The sequence below is a fragment of the Oncorhynchus masou genome, chromosome 11 (assembly GCF_036934945.1).
Source record: "Oncorhynchus masou masou isolate Uvic2021 chromosome 11, UVic_Omas_1.1, whole genome shotgun sequence".
In the NCBI taxonomy this organism is placed as follows: domain Eukaryota; kingdom Metazoa; phylum Chordata; class Actinopteri; order Salmoniformes; family Salmonidae; genus Oncorhynchus; species Oncorhynchus masou.
In genome coordinates, this window is record NC_088222.1 from 21,986,865 (window position 1) to 22,009,250 (window position 22,386).

General features: G+C 44.4%; 1 protein-coding gene across 3 annotated transcripts in view; it reads left to right on the plus strand.

Moving 5' to 3' along the window:
• LOC135548313 (protein FAM222A-like) overlaps positions 1–22,386 on the plus strand; it is a 42,523-nt gene that overhangs the window by 14,137 nt on the left and 6,000 nt on the right. For all 3 annotated transcript variants that reach the window (XM_064977780.1, XM_064977779.1, XM_064977781.1), the window contains one exon: positions 10,084–10,243. In XM_064977780.1, coding sequence (XP_064833852.1) covers positions 10,132–10,243 — 112 coding nt within the window. In that variant the 5' untranslated portion in view covers positions 10,084–10,131. The remainder of the gene's footprint in view (positions 1–10,083; positions 10,244–22,386) is intronic.

Genomic DNA, 22,386 nt, shown 5'->3' on the forward strand with positions numbered 1-22,386 from the left:
ATCACCTCCACCCTACCTGACACCCTAGACCCACTCCAATTTACTTACCACCCCAATTGGTCCACAGACGTCGCAATCGCCATCACACTGCACACTGCCCTAACCCATCTGGATAAGAGGAATATCTATGTAACAATGCTGTTCATCGATTACAGCTCAGCATTTGACACCATAGTACCCTCCAAACTTGTTATTAAGCTCGAGACCCTGGGTCTCGACTCCGCCCTGTGCAACTGGGTACTGGACTTCCTGAAGGGCCGACCCCAGGTGGTGAGGGAAGGTAACAACCTTTCCACCCCACTGATCCTCAACACTGGGTCCCCACAAGGGTGCGTTCTCAGCCCTCTCCTGTACTCCCTGTTCACCCACGACTGGGTGGCCATGCATGCCTCCATCTCAATCAAGTTTGCAGACGACACTACAGTAGTAGGCTTGATTACCAACAACAACGAGACAGCCTACAGAGAGGAGGTGAGGGCCCTCAGAGTGTGGTGTCAGGAAAATAACCTCGCACTCAATGTCAACAAAACGAAGGAGATGATCGTGGACTTGAGGGAGCAGCCCCCTATCAACATTGACGGGACAGGAGTGGAGAAGGTGGAAAGTTTTAAGTTCCTCAGCGTACACATCATGGACAAACTGAAATGGTCCACCCACACAGACAGTGTTGTGAAGAAGGCGCAGCAGCGCTTCTTCAACCTCAGGAGGCTGAAGAAATTCGGCTTGTCAACAAAACCACTCACAAACTTTTACAGACGCACAATCGAGAGCATCCTGTCGGGCTGTATCACCGCCTGGTACGTCAACTGCTCCGCCCACAACCGTAAGGCTCTCCAGAGCATTGTGTCTGCACAACGCATCACCGGGGGCAAACTACCTGCCATCACTTGACACCTACACCACCACCCGACGTCACAGGAAGGCCATAAAGATCATCAAGGACAACAACCACCCGAGCCACTGCCTGTTCACCCCGCTATCACCTAGAAGGCGAGGTCAGTTCAGGTGCATCAAAGCAGGGACCGAGAGACTGTAAAACAGCTTCTATCTTAAGGCCATCACACTGTTAAACAGCCATCACTAACATTGAGTGGCTGCTGCCAACATACTGACTCAACTCTAGCCACTTTTATAATGGAAAAATTTATGTAATCAATTTATCACTAGCCACTTTATATAATGCTTACATACCCTACATTACTCATCTCATATGTACAGTGGGGCAAAAAATTATTTAGTCAGCCACCAATTGTGCAAGTTCTCCCATTAAAAAGATGAGGCCTGTAATTTTCATCATAGGTACACTTCAACTATGACAGACAAAATGAGAAGAAAAAAATCCAGAAAATCACATTGTAGGATTTTTAATGAATTTATTTGCAAATTATGGTGGAAAATAAGTATTTTGGTCTCTAACAAAAGTTTCTCAATACTTTGTTATATACCCTTTGTTGGCAATGACAGCGGTCAAACGTTTTCTGTAAGTCTTCACAAGGTTTTCACACACTGTTACTGGTATTTTGGCCCATTCCTCCATGCAGATCTCCTCTAGAGCAGAGATGTTTTGGGTCTGTTGCTGGGCAACACGGACTTTCAACTCCCTCCAAAGATTTTCTATGGGGTTGAGATCTGGAGACTGGCTAGGCCACTCCAGGACCTTGACATGCTTCTTACAAAGCCACTCCTTAGTTGCCCGGGCGGTGTGTTTGGGATTATTGTCATGCTGAAAGACCCAGCCATGTTTCATCTTCAATGCCCTTGCTGATGGAAGGAGGTTTTCACTCAAAATCTCACGATTCATGGCCCCATTCATTCTTTCCTTTACACGGATCAGTCGTCCTGGTCCCTTTGCAGAAAAACAGCCCCAAAGCATGATGTTTCCACACCCATGCTTCACAGGTAGGTATGGTGTTCTTTGGATGCAACTTAGCATTCTTTGTCCTCCAAACATGACGAGTTGAGTTTTTACCAAAAAGTTATATTTTGGTTTCATCTGACCATTTGACTTTCTCCCAATCTTCTTCTGGATCATCCAAATGCTCTCTAGCAAACTTCAGACGGGCCTGGACATGTACTGGCTTAAGCAGGGGGACACGTCTGGCACTGCAGGATTTGAGTCCCTGGCGGCGCATTGTGTTACTGATGGTAGGCTTTGTTACTTTGGTGTCAGCTCTCTGCAGGTCATTCATTAGGTCCCCCCGTGTGCTTCTGGGATTTTTGCTCACCGTTCTTGTGATCATTTTGACCCCACGTGGTGAGATCTTGCGTGGAGCCCCAGATCGAGGGAGATTATCAGTGGTCTTGTATGTCTTCCATTTCCTAATAATTGCTCCCACAGTTGATTTCTTCAAACCAAGCTGCTTACCTATTGCAGATTCAGTCTTCCCAGCCTGGTGCAGGTCTACAATTTTGTTTCTGGTGTCCTTTGACAGCTCTTTGGTCTTGGCCATAGTGGAGTTTGGAGTGTGACTGTTGGAGGTTGTGGACAGGTGTCTTTTAAACTGATAACAAGTTCAAACAGGTGCCATTAATACAGGTAACGAGTGGAGGACAGAGGAATCTCTTAAAGAAGAAGTTACAGGTCTGTGAGAGCCAGAAATCTTGCTTGTTTGTAGGTGACCAAATACTTATTTTCCACCATAATTTGCAAATTCATTAAAATTCCTACAATGTGATTTTCTTTTTTTTCTCATTTTGTCTGTCATAGTTGAGGCCTGTAAATTTTCACAGGTACACTTCATCTTTAAGTGGGAGAAGTTGCACAATTGGTGGCTGACTAAATACTTTTTTGCCCCACTGTATATACTGTACGCTATACCATCTACTGCATCTTGCCATCTTGATGTAATTAAATGTATCACTAGCCACTTTAAACAATGCCACTTTATATCATGTTTTCATACCCGTCATTACTCTCGTATGTATATACTGTAATCTATACCATAGCTCTTGCCTATGCTGTTTGGGCATCACTCATTCATATATTTTTATGTACATATTCATATTCATTCCTTTACACTTGTGTGTGTGTGTGTGTGTGTATAAGGTAGTTGTTGTTAACTTTTTAGGTTAGATTACTTGTTAGATATTACTGCATGGTCAGAACTTGAAGCACAAGCATTTCGCTACACTCTCATCTGCTAACCATGTGTATGTGACAAATACATTTCATTTGATTTGCATTAGGCCTATATACTACAAGGCAAGGTTTTCCAAAGGTAATCCAGCATGCCCATGGGTTATCCACAGCCAGTGAAGGGATGAGGATCGAGAAGGTGCTGTTTACTGGTTATGCTCTCTGCTATTGCCAGGCTCCATGCCCAAAGCAAAAGTGGTAATTCTTACCTTAGCACCTGTGAGCTGTGCAAGGACAGGGTTGAGTGAGCCCAAGGCCCTGTACCAGATAACTGTTAATGATGCCCTGCCAGCACTGTATGTGTTCATGGACTGTGTGTTCAGGTTACCTTCTTCCCCCAAGCTGTCAATGCGTCTGTAAGTCTAATTTTCACCCCCCCCTGTTCTAGTAGAGAATTGTATTTTTGGTTGGAGATTGTATTTTTGGTTTTGCACTTAGGCCTAGGTGTAAAGAAATGTTTAAAAGGATATGAATAGTTCACTGAGTCCAAACGGCTCATTCTCTCCTGCTCACAAATGTGGTTCATGGTTCTCTCAAAAAGCATCAGCCAGCAGTCTCTCCAGGGATGTTCCTATATTCATACATTTCTGAGCAAGTGCATCCATTGTATAGAAATAACAATCTGCCAAACCCTGCTTAACACTGTTGTAATACCTTTTGTACAGGAGCTAATCTCAATGGAAAGGAGGCTCATTGTTGTCTGCCTCAGGCCTTGTGCACGCTGACTGTGTAGAGCAGAACTGCCCTGGGTTGTTTGAATGTCCTGCTCTGCTCTACACAGGGAGCCTGGGTTGTTTGAATGTCCTGCTCTGCTCTACACAGGGAGCCTGGGTTGTTTGAATGTCCTGCTCTGCTCTACACAGGGAGCCTGGGTTGTTTGAATGTCCTGCTCTGCTCTACACAGGGAGCCTGGGTTGTTTGAATGTCATGCTCTGCTCTACACAGGGAGCCTGGGTTGTTTGAATGTCCTGCTCTGCTCTACACAGGGAGCCTGGGTTGTTTTGAATGTACTGCAGTTCAAACTAGTCTTTTTTTGTGGTAAACGGAAAAGAAAAAAGACAATCTGGGTCTCTCTCATTGTGCTCTGATTACAATTATGCTAACTTGAAACAGGATGGCTCTTATTGGCTGGTCCGGGAGTAATAAATCCCATAAATGTATGAGATGCATAGATGAACCGTCAGCTTCAGTAGCTGTCCATCTGTTTCAGACTGACTAGACTCTGCTTGCCCTATCTCCTTGGCTCCATCACTCAGACAGGACCCAGCGTTCATTTAGAGGAGACCTTTGTGTGTGTGTGTGTGTGTGTTACGGCAAGATGAGAGATGGCGACCGGTCAGCCATACCCCAATACCCATAGCCCTGTTCTATGGTGAATGCCTACACTCAAGTCTTCCTACAGTTTGAGCAGTGGATAGTCTAGGTTTGACTGCAAGCTGTCAGTCAGGCATTGAAGGCCATTGTTGGAAATTGCTTTAAAAGCGAGACCAAAATAGTCATTTCATACCCATTTTACTCTCCTCCCCATACAGAACCTGTGGTTTTGCAGGTCTTTGTGACCGCATCACTAATGTTGAGTCTTATCCAATGTTACTGTTCTGTAAAACTGTAGTCACAGGGTGCATTTCAGGCTGTGAAGAGCCTGGGGGTGGCTGGCCGCTCTTTGAAAAGGTTATAGCGCTGTTATTCAGAGTGATGACTCTGTAAGGAGGCCACACACAGTCTATAGACTTAAAAAATGTCGAGCAAAGTTCAAGTACCCTTAGCCTAATTGTTTTTCTGTAAATCAACCTTACTGTATGAAGTTTGTTCTGTTCCTCCTGTGTCAGTGTTTTGCTTTTTGGCCTGCCAGGGATTTGACAGTGGGTAGGGAGGACATTAGCATACTAATCCAACTAGAGAGTGAAAAGGGCGCTCGCACCGCTCAGCCTAAACCTTTTCTCATTATCATCTAATTATTAACTGAGGATTCTGAGAACTGCAAAGACAAGCTGAGAGGGGGGTGTTGTATGTGAAGCGAGTGTCTTTTTCTTTTTTTGTCTGCGTTTATTGAAAGGAAGGGTCTCAGGGCAATGTTACTCTGCTCCAGTCAAGGCCCTGGAGGCTGCTCAGAGACGAGCGGAGAGACTGGAAGGTCAGGCAGAGCACATCCTCATCTATGTGCTGTAAAGCTACTATCTGCCAGAAGGATGGCCTTTCTCACTTTTCAGCCTAACAAAATGATTCAGTAAATGGAAGGCACACTTTCTAGATGAGATATCAGGTTGATGTGCCGTATCAATTGCTCTCTCGAGGGTATCCTACTCTTTTTGAAGGATAGACTGCATGTCCCTGGGGGATGCCATCTGGATCCAGTAAGAATTTAAGAGGATCATGTCATACCTCTGTCCATTTTAAACTATAACAGCCATCATCATCTAGCTACCCATCACTGCCCTTCTCCCTTCCAAATGACCTTGTTATCTTCCCACACACACACAATCCCGTTCCTCAAGAGCCCAGGCAAAAGACAATAGTTTGTACAATTAGACATTTTATTTTCCAATGCCATTCCCCCAGGCCCCCTACAAATGTTGCCCTCAGTCCATCATTGTTGGAGCGAACATTTTGTCTGCCAAAACATCCTTATCAGGGAAACCTTGGGAGACAAAAGATGGAGTGCAGAGCCAGAGGTCCTTATCTCTGTGGCAGACCGCATCACGCCTGATAACGCCTCTTATCGGAGCCACTGATGTCACCCCAAAGTGGCAAGGATTTACCGTCCTTGCCACTCTCCTTTTCTCATTATCCATCGCCGTGGAGACCTTGTAGACTAGAGCACAAAGCTTCCAGGCAATTGGTTGGAAGAAGAGGAGGAACTGAGTAGATTTAAGTGAGGTTTAAGTCGAGTCAGGAGCTGGGGTACATATTAGCTGGTGTTAATTTGAGGGAAAACTGTTCAGCAGTAGTTTGTTGGAGGCCTTTTGAATTAAGCATTAGGGCCTGAGGAGGTGTGGTATATGGCCAATATACTACGGCTAAGGGCTGTTTTTATGCACGACGCAGTGCCTGGATACAGACCTTTTTAGCTGTGGTATATTGGCCATATGCCACAACCCCCCCGAAGTGCCTTATTGCAATTATAAACTGGTTACCAACGTAATTAGAGCAGTAAAAATAAATGTTTTGTCAAACCCGTGGTATACGGTCTAGAGGTTGACCAATTTTATGATTTTTTTCAACGCCGATACCGATTTATTGGAAGACAAAGGCTTTTGGATGGGTGTTCTTAAGGTGATTCCACAGGTTGGTGGTATTTTTTGATTTAGCCTTTGCTGACACCATGTTTACATCTTTATCACAAATAAGACACCTTGCTTTCCCTGGTGCCATGTAATAGTCCCACACTGGTGCTCTGCTTTTCTCTGCCATCTGTAAAACACACACAGCTCTGAAGTGACAATGATACTGGAGAGTCTGCTTAGGAGACAAAAACTCTCAACTGTTTGAATAAAAATAGAGTTTAAGTTGCCTGTGATGAATGTTGAAAAAAAAACTGTCATTTCTATATGCAGGAAATCCTATTTTAATAATGGACATGGTAAGAATTGACTACCAAAGTGCGAGTCATAATTCCCATGACACCTTCTAGCAAAATCTGAAAAGCGGTTCCTTCATTCATTTATTCCATAGGATATTTTTAGATTCACTTAAAATAAGGCCTGTGTTTCGTGTAGGCTTACACCACCTTGCCAATTTTATAACTGTAGATATCCATAGGACAAGGTAACTCTGATCAATATTGGCTAAATATAAGCGAAGATCATTTATTTTGTAGAGTGGATTTATGAAACTATTTTGACAAACGTTACCTTATCCTAGTGAGATTTACACAGGTATCAAAACGCCGAGGTGGTTTAAGCACGAAATACAGACCTTATTTGAAGTAGATCAAGACATTCCCTATGGAAGACATGAACGGTAAAATAACAAAGGAACCCCTTTCAAGTTCAGCCGCAAGTTATTACAGGAATTATAATGCGTTGACTATTTCTCTCTAAACCATATACCTTTGACTATTACGAGCCTGCGGCTGCCTACCACCCCTCAGTCAGATTGCTCTATCAAATATCAAATCATAGACTTAACTATAATAAACACACAGAAATACGAGCCTTAGGTCAAATCCGGAAACTATCACCTGGAAAACAAAACGTTTATTCCGTTCCGTTCCGGGTGGCATCCATGAGTCTAAATATTCCTGTTACATTGCACAACCTTCAATGTTATGTCATAATTACGTACAATTCTGGCAAATTAGTTCGCAAAGAGCCAGGCTGCCCAAACTGTTGCATATACCCTGACTCTGCGTGCCATGAACGCAAGAGAAGTGACACTTTCACCTGGTTAATATTGCCTGCTAACCTGGATTTCTTTTAGCTAAATATGCAGGTTTAAAAATATATACTTGTGTATTGATTTTAAGAAAGGCATTGATGTTTATAAGTACACATTGGAGCAACGGCAGTCGTTGACTGATTGTTTTTTATAAGATAAGTTTAATGCTAGTTTGCAAACTTACCTTGGCTAACTGCATTCTCGTAACAGGCAGGCTCCTCGTGAGGCAGGTGGTTAGAGCGTTGGACTAGTTAACTATAAGATCCCCTGAGTTGACAAGGTAAAAATCTGTCTCTCTGCCTCGTTCCTAGGCCGTCATTGAAAATAAGAATGTGTTGTTTAACTGACTTGCCGAGTTAAATAAAGATTAAATGAAGGTGTAAAAAAAAAAATGTCACTGAAATCGGTGTCCAAAAATACCAATTTCCGATTGTTGTGAACTTGAAATCGGCCCTAATTCATCAGCCATTCCGATTATTCTGTCGACCTCTAATACGGTATAATATCTCATGGCTGTCAGACAATCAGCATTCAGGGCTCAAACCACTCTGTTTATAATAAGTAAGCACTATGGCTTAGCAGGTGGGGAATTGGATACATGACCATGATGTTTCTGCTTCAAATTCCTATTGGGTCACAGCTGTAATAAGGCTGGAGTAGAGATGTGTTGTTATCTTGCTGACAGGTGGTTGACTGGATGATGAACACAAGATATCTTGGGTTTAAACAATGCCTCGAATTGTAAAATGTGCTGCATTTGTTTGCAATGAAACATTTACTTTGTCATGCATTAACTTTGTCAGCTAAAGTTAGGAGAACCTTTATCACTGAGTGAGTAAGAGACAGAACATATCTGACAGGCAATAGAATGAGCCCTTTAGCTCAGATGCTGTCAACAGGACTGGTGCTCCCTGAACTAACTTTGATCTGTGTACTCTGTCCTTTTAGAGGCAGTCTAATGGAGAATGCAAAAGCACTTTTACTCGAAGGGCTCACAACCACTTTATTTTACTTTTAGATTTTGATGGGATGAAAGAAACGTTGTCAGTTATGCATGACCATTTACTTTTCTCGCTTCGTTTTTTTCCCCTCTAAGAATGTTATTTTTCTGCTTAAATAAAGCAGTGGCCTCTGAATGATAATGCCTTTTTGCTGCATTTCTATCCAGGGGAACATTTTGGGAGTAGCCTAATGGAAGGTATTCTGATACTCGTCTCTTAGTTTCCGCCGGTAAAGCAGTGTCTGCATTTCCCCTCGGTTCCTTTTCGTTCGCTCTGTGCCTTTTCTCCTCTGCCCTCCTTTGACAAATGCGGAGTAGTGAAGGTTTGTTGTGAATTAGGTATTCTTTTCAAAATGAAGTCCGACCATTGAGAGAGGCTTTTAGCTTTTCAGCTGTGTGTGATCACATGAGGGAGGCTGTGCTGGGTGGTTTTGAAGTGGGGCTGTCAAAGTATGAGAGGAGAGGCAGACCTGGGTGAGAGGTGGGGTGCATCTCTTCAAGCACCTGACTAGAATGAAAGCCATGCTGTTCCTCCCTTTTGAGGTGGAGGTAATTCTGTTTGTGCAGCCAGTCACTGCACTCTGTCTCCTGCATCTGACTCACTTAAGCTGGCCTGTGGCCCTAGAGGCAGAGGCAGAAATGAAAACAATCAGCCAAAGAACTGTAGAAGAAAAGTGGAAGAGGGAGGCTAAAGAAATGAAGCCTCTCTGAGACAGCTGTGTGCAAGGCATTCACTTCAATTGAAATTTCAGCGGTGCAGTTTATTTTGACCGGGAATATAAAGTAGTATTTTGATTTGCTGACACAAAAATGCTGGTTCTGTACTATCGGATGTTGCAGGTAGGCCTATGCACCTATAGTATCTATAGGGGCTAGAATATAGTACCCCACCTTGGCCTGGTGTTCAGAATGATAACTAAGATCAAAGATACTGGGGAAACACTTCATACACAAACACACCTTTGTGTGTGTGTGTGTGAGTGTGTGTGCCAAAGCCATTTGGGAGAACAAGCTACTTTTGGCTTTTCGCTCATGATCAATACCACCATCAATTCATAGAGCAATTCTAGAGTCTCTGAAGACCAGGCTATTGACTGGGGAGAGGATGCAGCTGGCAGCAACAGCAGACCGTGTAAATGGACTGTGTTATTGCAACAGACAGGGCAATATGGAGAACAGTGAAGAGCCATCCTAGCGTCGAAAGGGGATTGGGGAAGTTGGTTTGATGTTAAGTGATTTTACATTCTTAGATATGTGGTGTCCGCAGTTCAAAGGGGTTGCTGAGTTTGACTATGGTAATACGGGCCTGAGGTGGAAACGGTTTAAAAAATAAATACAAAATAAATGAAAAGATTTCGGCTTTAAGAAGGAAAGTAGAGAGCATGCATGTATTGGAGGGAGAGCACAGGGAACCCCCCGAGGGGGAGAACTCCATCAGCGTGGTAAGAGTTTGCTTACAGGGCTTTGACTTCAGTTTTGGGTTTTGCATTCAGTTCAACAGCCAGCAGCTTGTAATTTAATACATGATCAAAAGCTAATGGATGTGTTTTTCTCTCCCTGTCCCTCTCAGGTTCCCCCGAGGTCCAAGCGGCTGTAGAACCCCCAGAAAGCTGCAGCCATGTTAGCCTGCCTACAGAGACGGCAGCAGAACCTCTCATCTCAGCACCTGGTCTGCACCCCCAAGATCCTGGATGCTCCACCACAGCAGCCGCAGCCCAGCACACGACAAAGTGAGTCCACATGTCTCTGCTCTCAGCAGCACAGGACAACAGCCACTAACGCTACATTTCACTACAGAGGCCCAACAACAGCCACTAACGCTACATTTTACTACAGAGGCCCAACAACAGCCACTAACGCTACATTTCACTACAGAGGCCCAACAACAGCCACTAACGCTACATTTTACTACAGAGGCCCAACAACAGCCACTAACGCTACATTTTACTACAGAAGCCCAACAACAGCCACTAACTCTACATTTCACTACAGAGGCCCAACAACAGCCACTAATGCTACATTTCACTACAGAGGCCCAACAACAGCCACTAACGCTACATTTCACTACAGAGGCCCAACAACAGCCACTAACTCTACATTTCACTACAGAGCTCCAACTTTGTTTCACTTGTGGTGCTGTGTTTGTATCTCGGTGTGGTGAGTGACTGGTGGAAAGAGAAAGAAATATATTCAATTTTTAGGGGGAAATCACTTTTCACACATACATACATCCATCCATCCATCCATCCGTAGTTAGGGTATAGAATGCCCTTGTTACAAAGTTCAGAGAAGTACAATGTTAAACCAGCCTCTCCTGTAGCAACCGTTAGTTCCACCGAGCCTCCATCTGATGAAGTTGATTATCTGTAATTATGCCCCTCATCTCTGTGCTGTCTCAGGAGAGATGAGAGCTGTGGTGAGGGAGGGTGAGTTCACCTTGGCCTATTTATCTACCACTGGCTGGCTGGATGACTGGCTGACTGATTGGCCTGCTGAAGAGAACCATACAGGGTTGATATCTCCCCCTCAGATCTGTGTGGATCCTGTGGGTCTTATCACAGGTAGTCATGCACTCTAATTTAATTCATGAGGGCATTGATCAAGGATGGAATGCTGTTACGTGGGCTGGGCTGGGCCGGTCTGTGCTGATAATGCTGATGACTGTCCTGCAAAGGGCCTACTACCATGCACCCCCCACACAACTTCTCCTAGTGAGCCCAGAACATTTGACAATCTGTACCTTTTTATTATATGTCACTTCCTTTCACACATTGTTGCTCGCTCAGCCATTTGCCCACATAAATACCCGAAACACACAGTGCTTGCAATTTTATTATTCAGGTTTTCTCTAGTTCTGCGGCTTTTTGATATGGGTGGGGCGATGCGTACATTGTCAAATAAAGCCGTGTTGTCATGGCCACTGTCGGAGAACTCGATGTAACTTCATACGCTAGAGAGGACCTTCCTGTTGAGATAAGTGATACAAGCCATGTTATCCATCTCATAAACAGAGATTTAAATATACCTGTTTATTATCCTCATTGCCAGTGCACATTTATTATCACATTTAATGAGAGGTTGTGTTGTGGCACTTGTCGGCTGATGAAACCAGCGTGGGGCATTCTGAGTTTAGTTGTCATGTTTCCATGATTAAATCCAGAGAATGTTTCATCTCTGTTTTATGTTTATTGCTCTGTCAGATTTCTGTGGAAGTTTATGACATGAATTTATGGGAAACCGCATATCAGCCAAGCCTATCCCCACGTATATAGCATAATAACATGATATTAGCATTTTGTTGTTGTGATATATATATATAGTAAGTCAGGTACAGAAAATGCAGAAATTGCCTGAGTGATTAACCCAAGGCCGATGAGTAATTGTGTGGAGACATTCTGACTAAATGCAAGCTGATGGATTTGTAATGTATTTCTCTAGCTTCACCGGCCATGAAAACAAATCCTGTGTATCCCCAGCTTTCCTTCACATTGAAACCTTTCACTAATGCTCTCTGGGAGACTAGGATCCTCTGTTCCCTACCCCCATGTCCCTCATCTCACCATCTCTCTCCTGGGGTGAAACACCCCTTTGTCTCTCCATTATTAATTGCTAATCAGTGGAGCACTAGTCTGCTAAATGCTGGAACAGAAGGGACTAGTTTGCCTCAGGCAGAACCACGAGCGCCTTCCTCATCCTGTTTACCTGCAGGACCCATTACACCCTCCCGGAGCTTTGTATGTGTGTGTGGCGCAGCATCCATCCCCCCCATTCCCTCCAGCACTAGCCTGACATTTCAAACACAACCATATGAAACAAACTGCTCTACTGATTGGCGCATGCTGGTTAGACAAGACCCAGAAGACTTCTCTAGAATGTTTTTGTGTTTTTTCCCATTGGGATTCTCAGTTGAAAGATTTGGGGTTCTCATACAGAGTTTGTTGAATAGCTTTCAGAGGATTCAGAGTCTACAGATAGACTGTTCCAATGGATGTCTGTGGTTCGGCTTCACAGAGGAATCCCTGACTATGCCAACCCATCTTTTAAATATGAGAAAGTGTGTGTGTGTGTGTGTGTGTGTGTGGAATTAAGTGCGAGGGATTATGTGATGAGAGCTAATGAGTACTCTGCACTTGGCCTGAACAGCAGACCGGAGCCGGGAATGCTTTATCCCACGCTGCCGGCCTGTGCTTCCGGAGGGTTCTTTTAGAGCACTGCGCTGCTTTCTCCGGTGCTGCCGAGCAGAGACAAATGGGGAGTGACACGCTCTCGTAAAGAGGTATCCGCCTGAGTCTCTTCAAGCACAAATAACTAAGTATTCACCCCCAAGGTTCTTCTCTTCCACAAACGAACACCCCTCATGAAGAGATTAGAGAGAGGGGAAGCAAGGGAGGATGTAAATGGGTACAATGCGTTTCTGTTTATGTGTGATGTAGAGGTGTGTGTACGCGCACATCAGTGCTTCAGCTTGGTCTTTATTTATCTCATTCTGTGTATTTCTCTCATTCTGAGCTCAGGAATAGTATCCTCAGAGGGCTGGAACACAGAGGGCTGGAACACAGAGGGCTGGAACACAGAGGGCTGGAACACAGAGGGCTGGAACACAGAGGGCTGGAACACAGAGGGCTGGAACACAGAGGGCTGGAACACAGAGGGCTGGAACACAGAGGGCTGGAACACAGAGGGCTGGAACACCGGCTCTGTCCACTAACTTCTCCCTCCCCCCTTGTGTGTTGCTCGCTTGCTCTCTTCACTCCAGATCTGTGTGAGGATGCTTCAGTCCAGAGACCCAGCTGACCTCCTCAGACTCCATTAATATTAATTTGTGTTCATATGGATACAGAGATGAAGAGAGCTGCAGGCTCTGCATCTCAATGGCTCTGCTTTATAAGGGCACTGACCTGTGCACAGCCATGCAAATGCTTTACCACAATATTCAAACTGAGCCCGAGATCTCCACTCATGGATGTTGAATACACGCAGGAGGTTTCTGACTTAATGTTCATTCACAGCAGTTACTATATGCCTTGGTCACATCCAAGGGGAAGTCTAGGCTCCATGTGGAGCTGTATTGTGGTGGACGTGAGGCAGGTCCAGATTCTCGATACAAGGCGAGGTGTCTTGCTCTGCCTGAGCAACAGGGGCAGTCAATTACAGAGACCTGTCACTAGCAGCTGAATGGAGGTGTGGTCAATTAATTACATTGGTTCAAACAAGTGAGTCTATTAGGGACAACTGCTCATACAAGAGGTTGTCATGGCGATGCCGGGGCCTAGGTTTTTAACGTTGTTAATTACCCTCGTTGTCAAGGACAGTCTGGTTGTGTAGGGGGCAGGTTGATACAGTTACTGTATAGTGGTGTTGATATAAATGTTTGGATCACCATAGTGAAACATGGGTGTGTAATGTGATGTTTAACAGTGCATGTTTGTGTTTGCTTGTGATCCTGAGAACAGCACTGTGACTGAATGCCTTGGTGTGGTGTGTCCCCAGTGAGGAGTAGCTGTTAGTCAGCATGTTTATCGCACCAAACAGTTTAATCAGAAAAGTATTTAACACCAAAGACTTTTCTTACAACCTAGACTTTGGGCTTCTTGCCCTGTTTTTCTCATTTTGTCGATGGTTAATTTAAGGATATTTTTGTGATCGTTGCACAAGGATTAACCACCACCAAGCACAGGCCTATATTAGTGGTTATTGTAATAGCAGGAGGGGTAATGGAAATTCTGTTTGGTTCCTTCTGTTGGGTGTTTTGTGTGAGAACCAGAAGAGCAGCAGAGGGACTCTGTTTTTAGCTCTGGCTCAGGGGCTTGTTTTGCCAGTTAATCAGTGATTAACTCAAACAGTTCTGAGACAATCAGGTCTCTACTGATCTGCGGGGAATTGCTTTTAGCGTGACCATGGGGGGGATTAGCTAGTTTACCGCGACTGAAAGCATCTTGTGGGATTGTATGGGGGCGGATTCTGTGCAGGGTTCACGAAAGACTGTGGCATGGTGAAGAATACTCAACGCTGTACATCACCTCACCTATCAGTTTCTCAATTGGTAGTTTTTATGGTTGAGACATATTTTAAACTTGGAAATGTTAGGCCTACACACACACACACACACACACACTTGCTCTTTCTCACCGTGTGTGTCAGAAAAATGTTATCAGGCAGCTGAAAATAGTTCATTAGATTTCAAGAATGTGTTTGTGGTTAATTAGCCACATTGTTAATTGAGATTTTAGGATTGCCCCTCACCCTCCACCCACCCATCTCACCAAGGACGGCCCCTGCCCCATGTGGAAGAAAGGAAGTCAGGATTAGGCACTTCCTGTGAAAGCGTGCCAGTGTTAAGTTAAGGCATCCACATACATGGGTCCGGTTGGCTCCAAGCAGAACTCGGCTAGGCGACAAGGACGTCTGTTCTTTCATACTCCCTAAAGACCTTCGCTTGAAAAACGAGAAAAAAGCAGCAATGTTACTGTTTGTCCCTATTGAACACTTCCTCAAAATAGATCAATCAATAAATCTGAAATAAATGTACTTTTTTAGCTAAGATGTTTGTTGCAGTACTTCTCAAGTGAACAAAATGTCCATGAAACTAGTAGTGCACTGCAGACAGTAGGGCCTTGCGGCTGCTGGCCCTCTCCGTATCTCTCTGAATGACAGAAAACACGAATCCCGCCCCGCTAACTGTTTCGACTGGGAAGCATTTCGACAGGCAGTGTTTCTGTTACTAGCCTTTAGCCCCAACACCCACCACACAGCTAGTGCATTCAAGGCTAACCATGGTGAAGCCACACGGACATTTGAATCTCAAGTGCCTCACCTCAATCACCCTGGTAAAGGTGAGAGGGGGGAAATTAGCTTAATGGAGCCACCTGCTAAGGAAGTGATGTTCTATTTAGTGTGGTCTTTGCGTGTGGAGGGGGCTTTAACTTCTGCCTCCGCTCCTCTCTCATTCTCTCTCTCTCTCTCTCTCGGCTGGGAGACTGTGTGCCATTTGCGTGTTCTGGGTGATTAAGTGCTTAAGGTCAGGCTGCTAAATACCTCATTCTGTCACTCCATACCGAACGGCACAAAGGTGTGGGTCGCTTTTCTATTCTGGGGGGTGTGAGCTGGCATTTTCTTTGGAGACTTAAGAGGCCCAATATTTTGTTATTCACAGCTTTCATTCCCCCAGATTTCCATAAATGTTAATGCTGTAAGGAAAGGTCAGACTGCTGTGCACTCACTTTGTAAACCAGGCTCTATCAAAGAGTGAGTCATTTTTAGAGACATACATTTGTTTTGTCTAAATTGTCCTTGTGCTTTATATTATATTTTTTAAACTTTCCTGTTGCCTTGGTTACAGTTGCAGGTTAGTGCCCACCTTTTGGATGGAGAGGGATAGACTGACTTAGGGCTGTCCGCTAAACACTGAGTGGATGCTGAGGCTGTTCTGCTGCATAGCTAACCACTTCAGTCCAAGTTTCACCTAGCAGCCCTCTGCTCATTGGTTCATTTGAACCACCATAACTATGCCATTCGTGCCAATGGTATTGAAATTATAGATGAGGGAATATTGGAGCGTGGTGGGTTTTAAATCCGCAGAGGCCTGTGTTGACACACGAGCCCGTCACTGTGGGTGGCATGTCTTTGCTGCTGACAGGGCTGTAATCTGTGGACTTAAGGAGTGAGACGTCCTTTGAAGATGAGTTAGCATTCGGTGTTTGTAGAGTTTATGGAACACCTAGCCAATCTTGAGGGCTCAGGGCAAAACATTGACACTGTACCAAACAAGAGATGGGACCAATGGCACCCTGTGATTGGTTTTTTAATATTTATCTCTGGTAATTGGGCGAGAGATGATTCGGGGCAGAATAAATTACTGTGTGGTACTGTACTTCTGATTTGATGCTGGTGCGTTGATGAAGGATGCTGATGATGCCTTGAAGAGATTTCTATAATTAAGCAAGAAGGCCCGGGGGGTGTGGTATATGGCCAATGTATTCCACGGCTAAGGGCTGCTATTAGGCACAACGCAAAGCAGAGTGCCTGGACACAGCCCTTAGCCATGGTATATTGGCCATATACCACAAACCCACGAGGTGCCTTATTGCTATTATAAACTGGTCACCAATGTAATTAGAGCAGTAAGAATAAATGTTTTGTCATACCTGTGGTATAATGATATGTCAACCAATCAGCATTCAGCGTTCAACCCACCCAGTTTATAATTAGAAATTGAACGAGATCCTAAGCACTTACAAATTCATAACGCGGTACGTATTGGAATTCATAACGCGGTACGTATTGGAATTCATAACGCGGTACGTATTGGAATTCATAACGCGGTACGTATTGGAATTCATAACGCGGTACGTATTGGAATTCATAACACGGTACGTATTGGAATTCATAACGCGGTACGTATTGGAATTCATAACGCGGTACGTATTGGAATTCATAACATATCATACGAATTGCAGGATTTGTTTTGTTGCAAGGACCAGTTGGGGACCAGTTTTGGCTCATGGGCGCTACTTTCTTAACTATAGGCTGAAATGATACAAAACCTTGAATATATCTTTAATGTAGAGCAGTTTAGTGTTTTCAGTTGAAACAGAGTTTATAACTGTCGAATGGTCATTCTTTTGCCTTGTTTTGAGCATAAGGTAGTTAAAGGCAGCTCAATCTTGACTCATTCCAGGCAGGGTCCTGATCTGCAAAATAATCTGTGTTTAATATTGGACAAGTTCAGGCAGTAACTTCCCATTTCAAAATGTTTTCTCCTTACTGAGATACTTGATAGTCATGCAGGATCACAGGGTTGTCGAGGTTGCGTAGATATTGGTTTAACACTCCCAGATGTCCTTGTTTTCTATACCACTGGTGTATAGTGATACATAAATAACTAGTGTTTTGCTTTATTGTAGTTCTCTGTGGAATTCACCCTGGCTGCTGCTGGCACTGCTGCGGTGCCGTTCTGTTCCCTTGGCTCCACTGCTGCGGTGCCGTTCTGTTCCCTTGGCTCCACTGCTGCGGTGCCGTTCTGTTCCCTTGGCTCCACTGCTGCGGTGCCGTTCTGTTCCCTTGGCTCCACTGCTGCGGTGCCGTTCTGTTCCCTTGGCTCCACTGCTGCGGTGCCGTTCAGTTCCCTTGGCTCCACTGCTGCGGTGCCGTTCTGTTCCCTTGGCTCCACTGCTGCGGTGCCGTTCTGTTCCCTTGGCTCCACTGCTGCGGTGCCGTTCTGTTCCCTTGGCTCCACTGCTGCGGTGCCGTTCTGTTCCCTTGGCTCCACTGCTGCGGTGCCGTTCTGTTCCCTTGGCTCCACTGCTGCGGTGCCGTTCTGTTCCCTTGGCTCCACTGCTGCGGTGCCGTTCTGTTCCCTTGGCTCCACTGCTGCGGTGCCGTTCTGTTTCCTTGGCTCCACTGCTGCGGTGCCGTTCTGTTCCCTTGGCTCCACTGCTGCGGTGCCGTTCTGTTCCCTTGGCTCCACTGCTGCGGTGCCGTTCTGTTCCCTTGGCTCCACTGGGAGATGCTTGGATGGATAAAACACTCCACCTCTCCTCCTCCCTCCATTTTAAACACACTATTTATTTTCTTTGAGATTTTGTAGATTGAATCATTTCGACAGTTGGAGGCTCATTGTGGGCCTGAAAAGAAATGAACTACCAAATCAATTCCGAACGGGAACAACAATTGAGCGCTCCCCATATTTCACAATATAAACTGTGATGGTGTGTTGCTTGTACGGCTGAAATGTCTCTTCAAATGGGTTTTGAAGTGTTTTTTTTGTTTAGATCTTTGTATATGTATTTTTTTCCTGCTCCCTTTGTCGCCACTCGCTTCCTTATGTGTTGTTGTGGCAGGGATTCTCACTGACTACAGAGTAATCTAGGTTAATTTCAGCACTTTTGCTTTTCATGTCAGGAGTTCCATAAACGTGTCGTTCTGAGGGGTGGTGGTAATTTCTGCCAGGTGATTTATTGCTTTTAAATGGAGCGCCTTTTCCGCCTCTCCTTTGTTGCTGTGAGCTAAGCAGCCATGAAATTGCCTGAATAATCGTGTTTAAATCCAATCTTGGTTTGTCCCCTCAGCTTTCCCATACACCATTCAATAGCGCACCCTGTGGAGTGTGCCCTGACTTTTATATTAGTTAACACAGGTCCGTAAGAGGATTTAGACCAGCTGAATTTCTTACTTTACAGGTAGGTCGCCTTGGATGATTTTGAAAGCTACACTCGTGGCCAAAAATATTGGCACCCTTCTACTTTTTTCAAATAATGCACAATTTCTTCCAGAAAACTGTTGAAATTAAAGTATTTTGGTGTCCACATATGCATGTCTTTGGTTTGCAGTTGACCAAAACAAAAGAAAATCTGAATTATTTACTAAGTGTTCGTTTATTCCACAAAGAAATCCTAAAATGGCCCGGACAATATTATTTAATATATAATTAATATATTAATATGATTTGAAGCACCTGATTCTCCTTTACTGATGTCTCTTATGACTGAAAATAACTTCTGGACATCAGAACTGGATTACTCACCACGAACTGGAAGAAGCTTTTTCCTTTAACGAGTCTGACTAGAAAGATATACTGCTCTCCCGGGAACAGGCCCAGATCCCCGTCATTTGCGTGAAGAAAAGACTGAGGAAAAGAGGATCCAGATCAGGGTGCCGTAGGCGAGCGAGTAAACTCCCACTGCCATCAAGTCTACTTGCTAACATGCAATCATTGGAAAATTCAATTTGATGACCTACGATTACCCTACCACCGGGACATTTAAGAACTGTAATATCCTATGTTTCACAGAGTTGTGGCTGAACAACGACACAGATAATATAGAGCGTGAGGGATTTTCAATGCACCGGCAGAACAGAGTGGCTGCGTCTGGTAAGACAAGGGGTGGGGGTGTGTGTCTTTTTGTCAATAACAGCTGGTGCGCGATGTCTAATTTTAAAGAAGTCTCGAGTTATTGCTCTACCAAGAGATCTCCACTACAATATCCGTAGCCTTCTATTTACCACCACAGACTGATGCTGGCACTAAGACCGCACTCAACCAACTCTATAAGGCCATAAGCAAACAGGAAAATGCTCACCCAGAAGCGGCACACCTAGAGGCCGGGGAATTTAAAGATATACTTCTCCTTAACCTGTTAAATCTATGGGGGCGCTATTTCATTTTTGGATAAAAAGACGTGCCCGTTTTAAGCGCAATATTTTGTCACAAAAAGATGCTCGACTATGCATATAATTGATAGCTTTGGAAAGAAAACACTCTGACGTTTCCAGAACTGCAAAGATATTGTCTGCGAGTGCCCCAGAACAGAAGCTACAGGCAAAACCAAGATGAAACTGCAACCAGGAAATGAGCAGGATTTTTGAGGCTCTGTTTTTCATTGTCTCCTTATATGGCTGTGAATGCGACAGGAATGAGCCTGCCCTATCTATCGTTTCCCCAAGGTATCTGCAGCATTGTGACGTATTTGTAGGCATATCATTGGAAAATTGACCATAAGAGACTACATTTGCCAGGTGTCCGCCCGGTGTCCTCCGTCGAAATTGATGCGTCATCTTCAACTGCACGTCTTTTTCCAAGCGATTCACCGGAGAAAGGAGACTACCACGAACGATATATCAATGAAGAGATATGTGAAAAACACATTGAGGATTGATTCTAAACAGCGTTTGCCGTGTTTCAGTCGATATTATGGAGGTAATTTGGAAATGCTAAATGCTACGCTAAATGCTACGCTAGCTATCACAAATGCTTGTTTTGCTATGGTTCAAAAGCATATTTTGAAAATCTGAGATGACAGTGTTGTTAAGAAAAGGCTAAGCTTGAGAGCTAGCACATTGATTTCATTTGCGATTTTCATAAATAGTTAACGTTGCGTTATGCTAATGAGCTTGAGGCTATAAATAGAATCCCGGATCCGGGATTGCTCGACGCAAGAAGTTAATGCAACCGCTGGGTCAGATTTCAAAAAAGCTTTACGAAAAAAGCACACCATACAATAATCTGAGTACAGCGCCATACAGATAGCCGCCATGTTGTGGAGTCAACAGAAGTCAGAAATAGCATTATAAATATTCACTTACCTTTGATTATCTTCATTAGAATGCACTCCCAGGAATCCCAGTTCCACAATAAATGTTAGTTTTGCTCGATAAAGTCCATCATTTATGTCCAAATACCACCTTTTTTTCGTGTTTAGTTCACAAATCCAAATTTAGGGGCAGGCACTTAGTTCAGACGACAATTACATTACAGTTCGTAGAAACATGTCAAACGATGTATAGAATCAATCTTTAGGATGTTTTTATCATAAATCTTCAATAATATTCCAACCGGACAATTACTTTGTCTTTAGAAAGGAAAAGGAACGCAGCTAACTCTCAAGGGTGCACGCAAGACTGAGCTCATGGCATTCTGCCAGACACCGGACTCACAGCTCTTATTCTCTCCCCCTTCACAGTGGAAGCATGAAACAAGGTTCTAAAGACTGTTGACATCTAGTGGAAGCCTTGAGAAGTGCAATATGACCCAATTTACACTGTATATTGGGTAGGCAAAGACCTGAACACCTGCAAACCTCAATTTCCCACACCCTGGTTGGATTTTTCCTCAGGTCTTTGCCTGCCATATGAGTTCTGTTATACTCACAGACATCATTCAAACAGTTTTAGAAACGTCAGTGTTTTCTATTAAAATCTAGTAATAATATGCATATCTTTGCTTCTGGGCCTGAGTAGCAGGCAGTTTACTCTGGGCACCTTATTCATCCAAGCTACTCAATACTGCCCCCCAGCCATAAGAAGTTAATGCATACAAACTTAAATCAGTTTTACCAAATTTTTACCAGCATGTCACATGTGCAACCAGAGAAAACCACCTGTTCTCCACACAGAGATGCATTCAAAGCTCTCCCCCGCCCTCTATTTGGCAAATCTGTACATAATTATATCCTCCTGATTCCTGCTTACAAGCAAAAACTAAAGCAGGAAGTACCAGTGACTCGCTCAATGTGGAAGTGGTCAGATGACGCGGATGCTACGCTACAGGATTGTTTTGCTAGCACAGACTGGAATAGGTTCCGGGATTCATCCAATGGCATTGAGGAGTATACCGCCTCAGTCATTGGCTTCATCAATAAGTGCATTGACGACGATGTCATCCCCACAGTGACCGTACATATATGTCCCAACCAGAAGCCATGGATTCCAGGCAACATCCGTATCGAGCTAAAAGCTAGAGCTGCCACTTTCAAGGAGTGGACACTAAACTGGAAGCCTATAAGAAATCCCGCTATGCCCTCAGACAAACCATCAAACAAGCAGAGAGTCAATACAGAATTAAGATTGAATCCTACTACACCGGCTCGGACGCTCGTCGAATGTGGCAGGGCTTGAAAACTATTACAGACTACAAAGGGAAACCCAGATGCGAGCTGCCCATTGACGCGAGCCTACCAGACGAGCTAAATGCCTTTTTTATGCTCACTTCGATGCAAGCAACACTGACGCATGCACGAGAAAACCAGCTTTTCTGGATGACTGTGTTATAACGCTCTCGGTAGCCAATTACAGCAAGACCTTTAAACTGGGGCCCCTCAGGGGTGTGTACTTAGTCCACTCATGTACTCCCTGTTCACACATGACTGCGTGTCCAAACACGACTCCAACACCATCATAAAGTTTGCTAACGACACAACCTGATCACCGACAACGATGAGACAGCCTATAGGGAGGTGGTCAGAGAACTGGCAGTGTGGTGCCAGGACAACAACCTATCCCTCAATGTGTGCAAGAAAAAGGAGTTGATCTGATCGTGGAATACAGGAAAAAGCAGGCCGAACAGGCCCCCATTAACATCGACGGGGCTGTAGTGCAG